Genomic DNA, 14185 nt, shown 5'->3' with positions numbered 1-14185 from the left:
ATTCAACACACCATTTGGGAGATACCGTTATCTCAGACTCCCATTTTGTATTTCAAGTGCGCCAGAAGTGTATCATCGAACCATACATCAACTCTTCAAGCACATTAGAGGTGTAGACACCAGTATGGATGACATGATCATCTTTGGTAAAGACACCAGAGAGCACAACGAGCGACTGAAAGCAGTACTTCAGAAGTGTAGAGACAGTGGTCTGAAATTGAATAGAGAGAAATGTGAAGTGGGTGTCACAGAGCTTACCTTCCTGGGAGATAGAATTTCTGCTGATGGACTCAAACCAGACCCTAACAAGGTGAAAGCCATCATGGATCTTCAGAAACCCACAGAAAAGAAGGAACTGCAACGGTTCCTTGGGATGGTTAATTACCTAGGAAGGTACATTCAAGACCTCTCAACAAAATCAGCACCACTTAGGCAGGTGTTGGAAAAAGGTCTCATGAACAGGACAAATCATGGGAAGAACTTCGAAACTTCATCTCACAAAGACCGGTTCTTCAATTCTATGATACCAAGAAACCCATCAAAGTGTCTACAGATGCATCAAAACATGGACTTGGTGCCATACTGCTGCAACAACATGAAGATGCGTGGATGCCAGTAGCATATGCGTCAAGGGCGATGACCACTGCAGAGACTCACTACGCACAGATCGAGAAGGAAGCACTAGCAATGTGTTTTGGAGCTGAACGGTTCCATCAATATGTGTATGGGAGAAAGTTTCTCGCAGAAACTGACCATAAACCACTGATTCCCATCTTCAAGAAAGCTCTGAATGACTGTCCTCCACACATTCAACGTTTCCGTCTTCGCATGCAGAAATATGACATGGAGGTAATGTACACTCCTGGTCGAGAGATGTATGCAGCAGATACCCTGTCAAGGAACTTTCCTAGTGATCAATCACCCACCAGTACAACTGAAGCAGATGTACAAATGTTAGTTGACAGTATCTTGTCAACAGTGCAGGTGTCAACCGACAGATTCGCACATATCAGAGCAGAAAGCAACATAGATCCAGAAATGACAGCTCTAAAAGCAATCATCTTGTCAGGTTGGCCTAATGAACATTCACAGTGCCCAAGAAACCTGGATGATTTCTGGAATTATCGAGATGAACTTTCATGTATTGACGGAGTAGTCTTCAAAGGCAACCGCATCGTCATGCCCAAAGGTATGCGGAAACTGATGTTGCAGAAAGTACATGCAGGACATCTGGGTCAAGAAAAATGCAAGCAGAGAGCTAGAGAAGTTCTATTCTGGCCTCGAATGAATCATGACGTAGATGTCATGGTAAGTGGATGTGAGACGTGCTTGAACTATCGTCATCGTCATCAACCTGAACCACTATCACCTCACCCAGTAGCTGCTCAGCCATGGCAGTATGTCTCCACTGATCTTTTTGAACTCTACTCAAAAGACTATCTATTAGTTGTGGATGCATACTCTAACTTCCCAGAAGTCATTACTTTGCCAAATCAGTCCAGCCAAGCCGTCATCAAAGCACTACGATCCATATTTGCCAGACATGGTTCACCAGTTGAACTGTTCAGTGATAACGGACCATGTTATGCGAGTGCAGAATTTGCAGATTTTGCTGTTGAATGGGACTTTAAACACTCTACATCTAGTCCTAAATACCCCCAGTCAAACGGTCTTGCAGAACGCACAGTCCAGACTGTCAAAAACGTCATGAAAAAGTGCATTGACAGTGTTGAAGATCCTCATCTAGGACTGCTCGCCTATCGTACCATACGTCTAGCTGGTAGTTTCTCTCCGTCACAGCTGTTAATGAATCGGAAAATCAGGTCCAATCTCCCACTGAAGAAAGATCTCCTTCAGTCAAGTACACCTGATCCAGATCAAGTCATCAAACACAAGCTGGTTTCGAAAGAGGAACAAAAGTACTACTTCGACCAGAAAGCATCTCCTCTACCTCTACCCCAGTTAGAACCAGGTAGCAGTGTGAGAGTGTATCAAGACACAAGTAATGACTGGAAAACAAAAGGTGCAATAGTGCAAAAGGTAGCACCAAGATCCTACCTTGTGCAAACAGAGGGAGGTGGAAGACTGAGACGAAATCGCCGTGATCTCCTCCTTACCCCTCATGACAACACACCTCACATTACAACTAACCAGCCTGCAACAACAACAACAACTACAACTTGCTTGACAACTCCCGAAGCACAGCACAGTGGTACTAAAACACGATCTGGCCGAGTCATCAACAAGCCATCTCGTCTGATCGAAACTGAGTGATGTGTGAATTCTGAACTGTTCTAAAGTTAAGAGAATGGCAAGCAATCATAAATGTGCAAACTGAATGACAAGAAGAGACACTCATCAGGAAGGAACTGAACATGATCAATTTGACATGATGTGTCATTTTAAGCACTCATTGATAAAATAAGAAAAGAAGTTAAACTTATCTATTGTTGATGTGCTTAGCCAGGCTTTTAAGTGTTTACATTGTTACCAGTTTAATTCAGAGTTTATATAATGTTAATTTCAACTTAGAAAGGGAGATGTAATGATAAGTGTTAATGTCAACAAAAGTCCATTAATCTATATTAAGTAGTCATACCCAAGCAGTTTCTCGCAGCTAAGCCAACGAGGGAGCTCTCCCTTGAGCTGTAACAAGATGGCCACCATGCAGGCCACATGGTCTGAATAAAAGGGCTTTTTAACACGAAGTACCTTTCTTCAGTTATTGTTACAAACCACTACAACGTGCACTTTCCAGAACTAACTACTGATCTCAAGCCACATGACAGTAACCTAACAACCACACTCACCAAGGGAAGTTCTGACCTGCCCCCTTACCTTCCACCTCGACACGGCTGCCTCAAGACCTGCCCTGGTACTGGCATCTTGTGGCCTCAGGGCTTCCAGGGGCTGACTAATGAGGCCTGGGTCCCGTTTCACAAAGCGATCTTAGCGCTAAGACGATCGTAACTTCCACGACAATCATGGCTTATGACAATGGTAGTACTAAGATCGCTTTGTGGAACAGGGCCCTGGGTGATGTGTGGCCAGTGTGCTTCATACCCGAAGGTGCAGGTCTTGCTCTCAGACATGGGTTTGCCTGTCCAACACTATAATATGTTTGGGCCGTTGTGGTTTAGTTTGACTATTGCAGACTTTGAGCAACATTCAGTCTCTCATGTACAATATGTGAAGTGGTTATCGACCATCAATGTTTTTGTAGCTTTGTGAAGACTATAATAGAGTTGTTTCCCCCTGTAGCACAGACTTGGGTTTGCTGAGCAACCAGCTGTTTTCCACTGACCACAGCACACAGCATAGTGGTCAGCATCGTCCCCCAGGCCTGCCTGGACAGATCCGCCTCCCCCAGGCGTCAGAGAGCTTCTCTTCCGGAGCTGACGTGGACCAGGCAGATATTAGTGAACTAGAGGATGAGTTACGTGACCTTTGTGAACAGGAGAGTTACACAGGGGAGATTATCCAAGAAGTGGAGACAACTCATGTAGAGGATCACAAGGTTAGTTTTGGTTGGAGAATAAGAATGTGTTTATAAATCACTATGAAACAGTGATAATAACAGGTGTTCATGAAAACATGAGCGTATCATGCCCCACCGGTGGCACCTGTCACAAACACATGCAAAGGTAAGTCAATTGTTCACCTGAACAAACACAGGAACATATGATTCCAGTCAAAATCACAAATTGTTGTCATTGTTGCAACAACATGTCCCCCACATATCTACCATAAACAGTTTGAAAGCTTTGCTGAGACCTTGAACCTTGATTGAACCATTTCTTCACAAGAGTTTTAAAATCTTGACATGCTTGATTGTACCTCAAACGTGAAATGTTGACCTCAGTGGCTGGACCCGGAGTATTGATGGACATAAAGTGCAAAGTTGAAGTCATTCCTCTTCTCATACAGTCTTGTGGACAGTTTTTGTCACTCTAAATCTATGTTTTTAGACCTAAATATGAAACACATGAAGGGGTTTGGCTGGCCTGTTTTACTGCTTGTTCAGGTTGGTAAGTCAGTGGAAGGGAATTGACCATTTGATCAGATCATGGATAATACATGTGCATCCATTCTTAGCCATATTCCCTTGTTTTCCAATCCATGCCATCTTCCTGAGGCAATGGAGTTAACTGACTTTCTACCATGACATTGATGAATGCTTGATTCTGATTGGTTAAAAAGAGGTTTCCTTTTTGCTACGGAAACCCCTTTCAAATATAGTAAGCCTTTTCACACAAAAAACAGTGCGTATGAATACATAGATAGCCTACGTATCTATTCACAGAAAATGACTGCCGATCTATCACCCCCATATGAACTGTAAAACATATCTATATTTCCTCTAATACACGCTGGGTCTCTAATACCAGACAGGTCTCTAATACACGCCGAGTCAAGGGCTCTCGCGAAATTAATAGACGGCGTATAGTGTCAAACAGAGGAAATACGGTAGTTTCATATCGGATGTTTGGGGCGTTCTGGGCCGCAACCCTGACTGCTTCGATGATGACATTAAAAGATTTAACGAAGGCATATCTTTTGCATACAAATGAAATGTTTATGAAACTGTTAGATCTACAGAAATGTTCTATGGTGACCAGAATCGGAACAATTTAAGCTATTTCCTCATTGAAACAACCGACAATGAAAGTAAAATATAACATTATAAAAATTGTTTGAAAAATACAACATTACATCAGCAGGGACAGTTAGTCAACGTGTTAATGTTGAACAGCATCACACTGTGCATCAGTACTGGGTTGTCTTCTGGTTTCCTCCGTTACTGTTAACAATTTCTTTGGCAGCCATAACTGAGAGTGCAGTGCAGTGCAGATGGTACAGTGACAACCGGGACACGTTAGGACGGTTCTCATTTCAGGGTGGGGAGGTATAATTCAAAGATTCACACATTCAAAATAAGTGACAGAGTGATATCTAATAAAAAAAAATAGAAAATAATAATTGTTCATTTTTTAATTTTTTGGTAACTTTTTCTGAAACCCACGAACAACCGACAATGAAAGTGAAATATAACATAATAAAATATGTTTGAAGACATTTTATTCAGGACAACATGTTGTTTACAAACCTTTTTCTGATCGATATCCATTACCAACTCCGTCAACCACCACCGTTGGAATTTGGCAGGAGGGGATTTGAAAGTGCATCAGAACACACTCCCTTTCGAAAGTCCACGAAAACAATGTCCCAACTGAAGTGACAGCTTATGAAACTTGATGAAATTCATTTCAGAACACGCACAGTTATGAAAATTATACACGACCTACTATTTCTGGACCACAAATGTCTAAGTTCTGTCACTATTTGGCTTTGGATCCGTGAAATCTTGAAATTGACAGGTCACACCATGCAGATTCCTCGTTTCAAAATATCCGGCTCGTCTGCAGCCTAAACAGTGGCTGTTCAGTCATACTCAGTTCCATTAGTAAGCATATGGATGTACCAGCAGGCTCGATCAATCCCAGTAAATCTACAGGTAAATGTTGAACCACATCATAGATCGAGGTTGTCATCTTGCTTCTTTTAACTAGATCAAGTTAATGTAAACACATGATTGTCAGCCATTGACAGCTGTGAGGTGTGAGTAACCGTGATTTAGGTCAAGTTCTGCCACATCCATGTTCAGGGTAGAGAGGCATTTACTTTGATGTTATTCTTGTTTACTGGGGGTAATTGCTATCTAACTAATAACTCTTAGACATGTTAAATGTATATAGGAATGTTTATTCATAAAGTTTGCTGTAGAAATATATTCGTTAAGCATTTTAAAACCTTTTTCTATTACCCGTCACCCCTACAATGAAATGATGTCATGTTTGATTTCCAAGAAATGACCTCTCTCACAAATTTCCGAGAAACGACAGCCAAGTCCACAGTGTTCAACAGTGTGCAACAGTTTGATAGAAATTAAAACATCTTTCTTTGGATTAAGTTAGGAGTGTTATTTGTCAACTTCGTTTGAAAAACTATGTGTTTTGAACACTTATTATGAACTACTCACGACTTAGGTGATTTTTAATCTTGAACTTTAGTAATATTTGTTACTTATACAACTACCTGTGACCACTTTTCGGAATGTTCTAAGATCGCGGACCTGTGCACCTGTGTTATTGCGCGTTGCAAGAGAGTGCCGTTTTCAAAGCGTAGTTGCAGTCATGGTAGAATGGAGATAAACTTACTGTGTTTTGAAATTTGATGTAGTCCCACTGTAGAATAGAAACCTCTTTATTATAATTTGTAACCTCGCGCTAAAGCGCTCGGTTCAAAATTATAAAAAAGAGGTATCTATTCTACAGTGGGACTACATCAAATTTCAAAACACAGTAGGTTTATCTCCTAAATAAAAGTCCAGTTTCCACCCTTGCCGAACTATGCTGGAATTACGGAGTTACAGTTTGGCTGGACTAACGAGTCTGTGCATAGTCCAATCAAAAGAGTACAACAAAATCAAAATCCTGTTTCGTAAAATGAGATGCAGATTTTGGTCGATTGCAGGATTTGCAAAGCATGTGCACTGCCAACTTGTTGTCAACACATATTTTTCAAATCTTTTCATGTTTTTAATCAAGGTGCTCATGTGATTTGATGCACTTCGCGATGTAAGACCTGTTTTATCACAACATAGATCTTGATTATTGATCAGACTGTCTTGACTGGGTGCCACCATTTTGTTTGAAGTGGGTGTGTATTTACATGTTGATGTGTCTCTCATGTACTGCAGTGGGTGTGTATTCACATGTTGATGTGTCTCTCATGAACTGCAGTGGGTGTGTATTTACATGTTGATGTGTCTCTCATGTACTGTAGTGGGTGTGTATTTACATGTTGATGTGTCTCTCATGAACTGCAGTGGGTGTGTATTTACATGTTGATGTGTCTCTCATGAACTGCAGTGGATGTGTATTTACATGTTGATGTGTCTCTCATGTACTGCAGTGGGTGTGTAGTTACATGTTGATGTGTCTCTCATGAACTGCAGTGGGTGTGTATTTACATGTTGATGTGTCTCTCATGTACTGTAGTGGGTGTGTATTTACATGTTGATGTGTCTCTCATGAACTGCAGTGGATGTGTATTTACATGTTGATGTGTCTCTCATGAACTGCAGTGGGTGTGTATTTACATGTTGATGTGTCTCTCATGAACTGCAGTGGATGTGTATTCACATGTATGTACTGCAGTGGGTGTGTATTTACATGTTGATGTGTCTCTCATGTACTGCAGTGGGTGTGTATTTACATGTTGATGTGTCTCTCATGTACTGCAGTGGATGTGTATTTACATGTTGATGTGTCTCTCATGAACTGCAGTGGGTGTGTATTTACATGTTGATGTGTCTCTCATGAACTGCAGTTGGTGTGTATTTACATGTTGATGTGTCTCTCATGAACTGCAGTGGGTGTGTATTTACATGTTGATGTGTCTCTCATGTACTGTAGTGGGTGTGTATTTACATGTTGATGTGTCTCTCATGTACTGCAGTGGGTGTGTATTTACATGTTGATGTGTATCTCATGTACTGCAGTGGATGTGTATTCACATGTTGATGTGTCTCTCATGTACTGCAGTGGATGTGTATTCACATGTTGATGTGTCTCTCATGAACTGCAGTGGGTGTGTATTTACATGTTGATGTGTCTCTCATGAACTGCAGTGGATGTGTATTTACATGTTGATGTGTATCTCATGTACTGCAGTGGATGTGTATTCACATGTTGATGTGTCTCTCATGTACTGCAGTGGGTGTGTATTTACATGTTGATGTGTCTCTCATGAACTGCAGTGGGTGTGTATTTACATGTTGATGTGTCTCTCATGTACTGTAGTGGGTGTGTATTTACATGTTGATGTGTCTCTCATGTACTGCAGTGGGTGTGTATATACATGTTGATGTGTCTCTCATGTACTGTAGTGGGTGTGTATTCACATGTTGATGTGTCTCTCATGTACTGCAGTGGATGTGTATTCACATGTTGATGTGTCTCTCAGACTACTACTGCAGTGGGTGTGTATTTACATGTTGATGTGTCTCTCAGACTACTGCTGCAGTGAATGTGTATTCACATGTTGATGTGTCTCTCAGACTACTGCTGCAGTGGATGTGTATTCACATGTTGATGTGTCTCTCAGACTTCTGCTGCAGTGGATGTGTATTCACATGTTGATGTGTCTCTCAGACTACTGCTGCAGTGGATGTGTATTCACATGTTGATGTGTCTCTCAGACTACTGCTGCAGTGGATGTGTATTCACATGTTGATGTGTATCTCATGTACTGCAGTGGATGTGTATTCACATGTTGATGTGTCTCTCATGTACTGCAGTGGATGTGTATTCACATGTTGATGTGTCTCTCATGTACTGCAGTGGATGTGTATTTACATGTTGATGTGTCTCTCATGTACTGCAGTGGATGTGTATTCACATGTTGATGTGTCTCTCATGTACTGCAGTGGGTGTGTATTTACATGTTGATGTGTCTCTCATGAACTGCAGTGGATGTGTATTTACATGTTGATGTGTCTCTCATGTACTGCAGTGGATGTGTATTTACATGTTGATGTGTCTCTCATGAACTGCAGTGGGTGTGTATTTACATGTTGATGTGTCTCTCATGAACTGCAGTGGGTGTGTATTTACATGTTGATGTGTCTCTCATGAACTGCAGTGGATGTGTATTTACATGTTGATGTGTCTCTCATGTACTGCAGTGGATGTGTATTCACATGTTGATGTGTCTCTCAGACTACTACTGCAGTGGGTGTGTATTTACATGTTGATGTGTCTCTCAGACTACTACTGCAGTGGATGTGTATTCACATGTTGATGTGTCTCTCAGACTACTACTGCAGTGGATGTGTATTCACATGTTGATGTGTCTCTCAGACTACTACTGCAGTGGATGTGTATTCACATGTTGATGTGTCTCTCAGACTACTACTGCAGTGAATGTGTATTCACATGTTGATGTGTCTCTCAGACTACTGCTGCAGTGGATGTGTATTCACATGTTGATGTGTCTCTCAGACTACTGCTGCAGTGGGTGTGTATTCACATGTTGATGTGTCTCTCAGACTACTGCTGCAGTGGGTGTGTATTCACATGTTGATGTGTCTCTCAGACTACTGCTGCAGTGGATGTGTATTCACATGTTGATGTGTCTCTCAGACTACTGCTGCAGTGGATGTGTATTCACATGTTGATGTGTCTCTCAGACTACTGCTGCAGTGGGTGTGTATTCACATGTTGATGTGTCTCTCAGACTACTGCTGCAGTGGATGTGTATTCACATGTTGATGTGTCTCTCAGACTACTGCTGCAGTGGATGTGTATTCACATGTTGATGTGTCTCTCAGACTACTGCTGCAGTGGATGTGTATTCACATGTTGATGTGTCTCTCAGACTACTGCTGCAGTGACAGAGGCGGTGCCAGAAGACAACAACCAGCTTCCTACTGAAACCTCTCTCATCCCAGAGCCCCTGGAGACTGTTGCTAAGGGCGGGGAGGACAAGGATGTGCAAGTAGAAGTGACATCAATCCCTGCTGCTGGAAGTGGCCCTGTGCCCCCTCAAAATAGACAGGCCCCGTTACAGGTGGGTGGTCCAGTGCCCCCTCAACATAGACATGCCCTGTTACAGGTTTGTGGTCCAGTGCCCCCTCAACATAGACAAGCACCGTTACAGGTGGATGGTCCAGTGCCCCCTCAACATTGACATGCCCTGTTACAGGTTTGTGGTCCAGTGCCCCCTCAACATAGACAGGCCCCTTTACAGGTGGGTGGTCCAGTGCCCTCTCAACGTTGACAGGCCCCGTAACAGGTTTGTGGTCCAGTGCCCCCTCAACATAGACATGCCAAATTACAGGTGTCCAATTACGTGGTGGGTGGTCCAGTGCCCCCTCAACATAGACAGGCCCCTTTACAGGTGGGTGGTCCAGTGCCCTCTCAACGTTGACAGGCCCCGTAACAGGTTTGTGGTCCAGTGCCCCCTCAACATAGACATGCCAAATTACAGGTGTCCAATTACGTGGTGGGTGGTCCAGTGCCCCCTCAACATAGACATGCCAAATTACAGGTGTCCAATTACGTGGTGGGTGGTCCAGTGCCCCCTCCACATAGACAGGCCCTATTACAAGTGGGTGGTCCAGTGCCCCCCCCCCCCCCCACATAGACAGGCCCTGTTCCAGGTGAATGGTCCAGTGCCCCCTCAACATAGACAAGCACCGTTTCAGGTGGGTGGTCCAGTGCCCCCTCCACATAGACCGGCCCTGTTACAGGTGGGTGGTCCAGTGCCCCCTCCACATAGACAGGCACCGTTTCAGGTGGATGGTCTAGTGCCCCCTCCACATAGACAGGCCCCATTACAGGTTGGTGGTCCAGTGCCCCCTCCACATAGACAGGCCCCATTACAGGTGGATGGTCCAGTGCCCCCTCCACATAGACAGGTCCCGTTACAGGTTGGTGGTCCAGTGCCCCCTCAACATAGACAAGCACCGTTTCAGGTGGATGGTCCAGTGCCCCCTCCACATAGACAGGCACCGTTACAGGTTGGTGGTCCAGTGCCCCCTCCACATAGACAGGCCCCATTACAGGTGGGTGGTCCAGTGCCCCCTCCACATAGACAGGCCCTGTTACAGGTGGGTGGTCCAGTGCCCCCTCCACATAGACAAGCACCATTACAGATGGGTGGTCCAGTGCCCCCTCCACATAGACAGGCACCGTTACAGGTGGATGGTCCAGTGCCCCCTCCACATAGACAAGCCCCATTACAGATGGATGGTCCAGTGCCCCCTCCACATAGACAGGCACCGTTACAGGTTGGTGGTCCAGTGCCCCCTCCACATAGACAGGCCCCATTACAGATGGATGGTCCAGTGCCCCTTCCACATAGACAAGCACCGTTACAGGTTGGTGGTCCAGTGCCCCCTCAACATAGACAAGCACCGTTTCAGGTGGATGGTCCAGTGCCCCCTCCACATAGACAGGCACCGTTACAGGTTGGTGGTCCAGTGCCCCCTCCACATAGACAGGCCCCATTACAGGTGGGTGGTCCAGTGCCCCCTCCACATAGACAGGCCCTGTTACAGGTGGGTGGTCCAGTGCCCCCTCCACATAGACAAGCACCATTACAGATGGGTGGTCCAGTGCCCCCTCCACATAGACAGGCACCGTTACAGGTGGATGGTCCAGTGCCCCCTCCACATAGACAAGCCCCATTACAGATGGATGGTCCAGTGCCCCCTCCACATAGACAGGCACCGTTACAGGTTGGTGGTCCAGTGCCCCCTCCACATAGACAGGCCCCATTACAGATGGATGGTCCAGTGCCCCTTCCACATAGACAAGCACCGTTACAGGTTGGTGGTCCAGTGCCCCCTCCACATAGACAGGCACCGTTACAGGTGGGTGGTCCAGTGCCCCCTCCACATAGACAGGCCCCGTTACAGATGGGTGGTCCAGTGCCCCCTCCACATAGACAGGCCCTATTACAAGTGGGTGGTCCAGTGCCCCCTCCACATAGACAGGCCCTATTACAAGTGGGTGGTCCAGTGCCCCCTCCACATAGACAGGCCTTATTACAAGTGGGTGGTCCAGTGTCAGCTCAACATGGACTCGCCCTATTACAGGTGAAATGTTTATTGTATCAGAAATGGCAACCAGTAAGAGTGCAGTTCATATAACCAGAGGTTTGCTTGTGGCAGGTTTTAAGCAAGTCCAACACATGGAGCTACATCCCTTTAGAGGAGGCCAACCATGGGGCTGACGTCAAACAGGACCTTCGACTGAGAACTGCAGCTGCCCACTATAGAGTCACCTCAGAGCACTTTACAGGAGCAACCTTCACCCAAGAGGCTGACCCTGACCTGACTTCCAACAGGATGACAACCAAGGTCGAGAGGTCGGCTGGCAGGATGCCAAGGCAGAGTGGGTCGATGACTGGCCAGGTTGTGCATACGACTCGACGTCACACTGAATTATTTAAGAGAGCTCCACCAATGAGGACTCCTCCCTCTATTCCAACACCCTTCAACCCCTATGGTGGCCGATCCCCGCGGGGACAACAACTGTTCAACAAGGAGCTGGAGAATCATGCTCGCAAAGCCAGAAGTCCCCGGCACTACATGGAGCATGGTGAGACTGAAGCTTAGTGAATACAGTGTCATACTTAACTCTGTTGTGAATAGAGACCTTCACTTAACTCTTTGTAGTGAATACAGACCTATACTTAACTCTTTGTAGTGAAAACAGGCCTATACTTAACTCTGTGTTGTGAGCACAGACCTTCACTTAACTCTTGTAGTGAATACAGACCTATACTTAACTCTTTGTAGTGAATACAGTGTTACACTTAACTCTTTGTAGTGAATACAGACCTATACTTAACTCTGTGTTGTGAACACAGACCTTCACTTAACTCTTTGTAGTGAATACAGACCTATACTTAACTCTGTGTTGTGAACACAGACCTCCACTTAACTCTTTGTAGTGAATACAGACCTCAACTTAACTCTATGTTGTGAATACAGACCTTCACTGAACTGTTTGTTGTGAATACAGAACTATACGTAACTCTGTGTCATGAATACAGACATATGCTTAACTCTGTGTAGTGAATACAGACCTATATTTAACTCTGTGTTGCGAATACAGACCTTCACTTAACTCTTTGTTGTGAATACAGACCTCAACTTAACTCTCTGTTGTGAATACAGACCTCCACTTAACTGTTTGTAGTGAATACAGACCTATACTTAACTCTGTGTCATGAATACAGACCTATGCTTAACTCTGTGTTGTGAATACAGACCTCCACTTAACTCTGTGTCATGAATACAGACCTCCACTTAACTCTGTCATGAATACAGACCTTCACTTAACTCTGTGTTGTGAACACAGACCTTCACTTAACTCTGTGTAGTGAATACAGACGTATACTTAACTCTTTGTAATGAATACAGTGTTATACTTAACTCTGTGTTGTGAATACAGACCTATATTTATCTCTGTGTTGTGAATACAGACCTTCAATTAACTCTTTGTAGTGAATGCAGACCTCCACTTAACTCTGTGTTGTGAATACAGACCTTCACTTAACTCTGTGTTGTGAATACAGACCTATACTTAACTCTGTGTTGTGAATACAGACCTCCACTTAACTCTGTGTTGTGAATACAGACCCATACTTAACTCTGTGTTGTGAATACAGACCTATCCTTAACTCTTTGTAGTGAATACAGACCTATACTTAACTCTGTGTTGTGAATACAGACCTCCACTTAACTCTGTGTTGTGAATACAGACCTATACTTAACTCTGTATGGTGAATACAGACCTATATTTAACTCTGTGTTGTGCATACAGACCTATACTTAACTCTGTGTTGTGAATACAGACCTCCACTTAACTCTGTGTTGTGAATACAGACCTCCACTTAACTCTGTGTTGTGAATACAGACCTATACTTAACTCTGTGTTGTGAATACAGACCTCCACTTAACTCTGTGTTGTGAATGCAGACCTCCACTTAACTCTGTGTTGTGAATACAGACCTATACTTAACTCTGTGTCGTGTTGACAGACCTTCTTAACTCTTTTTAGTGAACACAGACCTCCACTTAACTCTGTGTTGTGAATACAGACCTCCACTTAACTCTGTGTCATAAACACAGACCTATACTTAACTCTTTGTAGTGAATACTGACCTAAACTTAACTCTTTGTAGTGAAAACAGACCTATACTTAACTCTGTGTTGTGAACACAGACTTTCACTTTACTCTTGGTAGTGAATACAGACCTATACTTAACTCTTTGTAATGAATAAAGACCTTCACTGAACTCTTTGTTGGGAATACAGATTTATGCTTAACTCTGTGTTGTGATTACAGACCACCACTTAACTCTGTGTCATGAATACAGAACTATATGTAACTCTGTGTCATGAATACAGACCTATGCTTAACTCTTTGTTGTGAATACAGACCTCCACTTAACTCTGTGGTTTGAACACTGACCTATACTTAACTCTGTATGGTGAATACAGACCTCCACTTAACTCTTTGTAGTGAATACAGACCTAAACTTAACTCTGTGTTGTCAATACAGACCTTCACTTAACTCTTTGTAGTGAATACAGAACTTCACTTAA

The 14185-nt window shown here is 43.8% G+C and overlaps 1 protein-coding gene across 2 annotated transcripts in view; it reads left to right on the top strand.

Annotated features, from left to right (window-relative positions):
- Positions 1 to 14185, top strand: part of LOC139450201 (uncharacterized) — a 125532-nt gene that overhangs the window by 79164 nt on the left and 32183 nt on the right. For both annotated transcript variants that reach the window (XM_071231876.1, XM_071231878.1), the window contains exons 19-21: positions 3262 to 3517; positions 9442 to 9633; positions 11741 to 12170. In XM_071231876.1, coding sequence (XP_071087977.1) covers positions 3262 to 3517; positions 9442 to 9633; positions 11741 to 12170 — 878 coding nt within the window. The remainder of the gene's footprint in view (positions 1 to 3261; positions 3518 to 9441; positions 9634 to 11740; positions 12171 to 14185) is intronic.

The sequence above is a fragment of the Haliotis cracherodii genome, unplaced genomic scaffold (genome assembly GCF_022045235.1).
Source record: "Haliotis cracherodii isolate W230 unplaced genomic scaffold, xgHalCrac1.p SCAF_8, whole genome shotgun sequence".
NCBI lineage: Eukaryota > Metazoa > Mollusca > Gastropoda > Lepetellida > Haliotidae > Haliotis > Haliotis cracherodii.
This window is presented reverse-complemented; position numbering and strand designations above follow the sequence as displayed.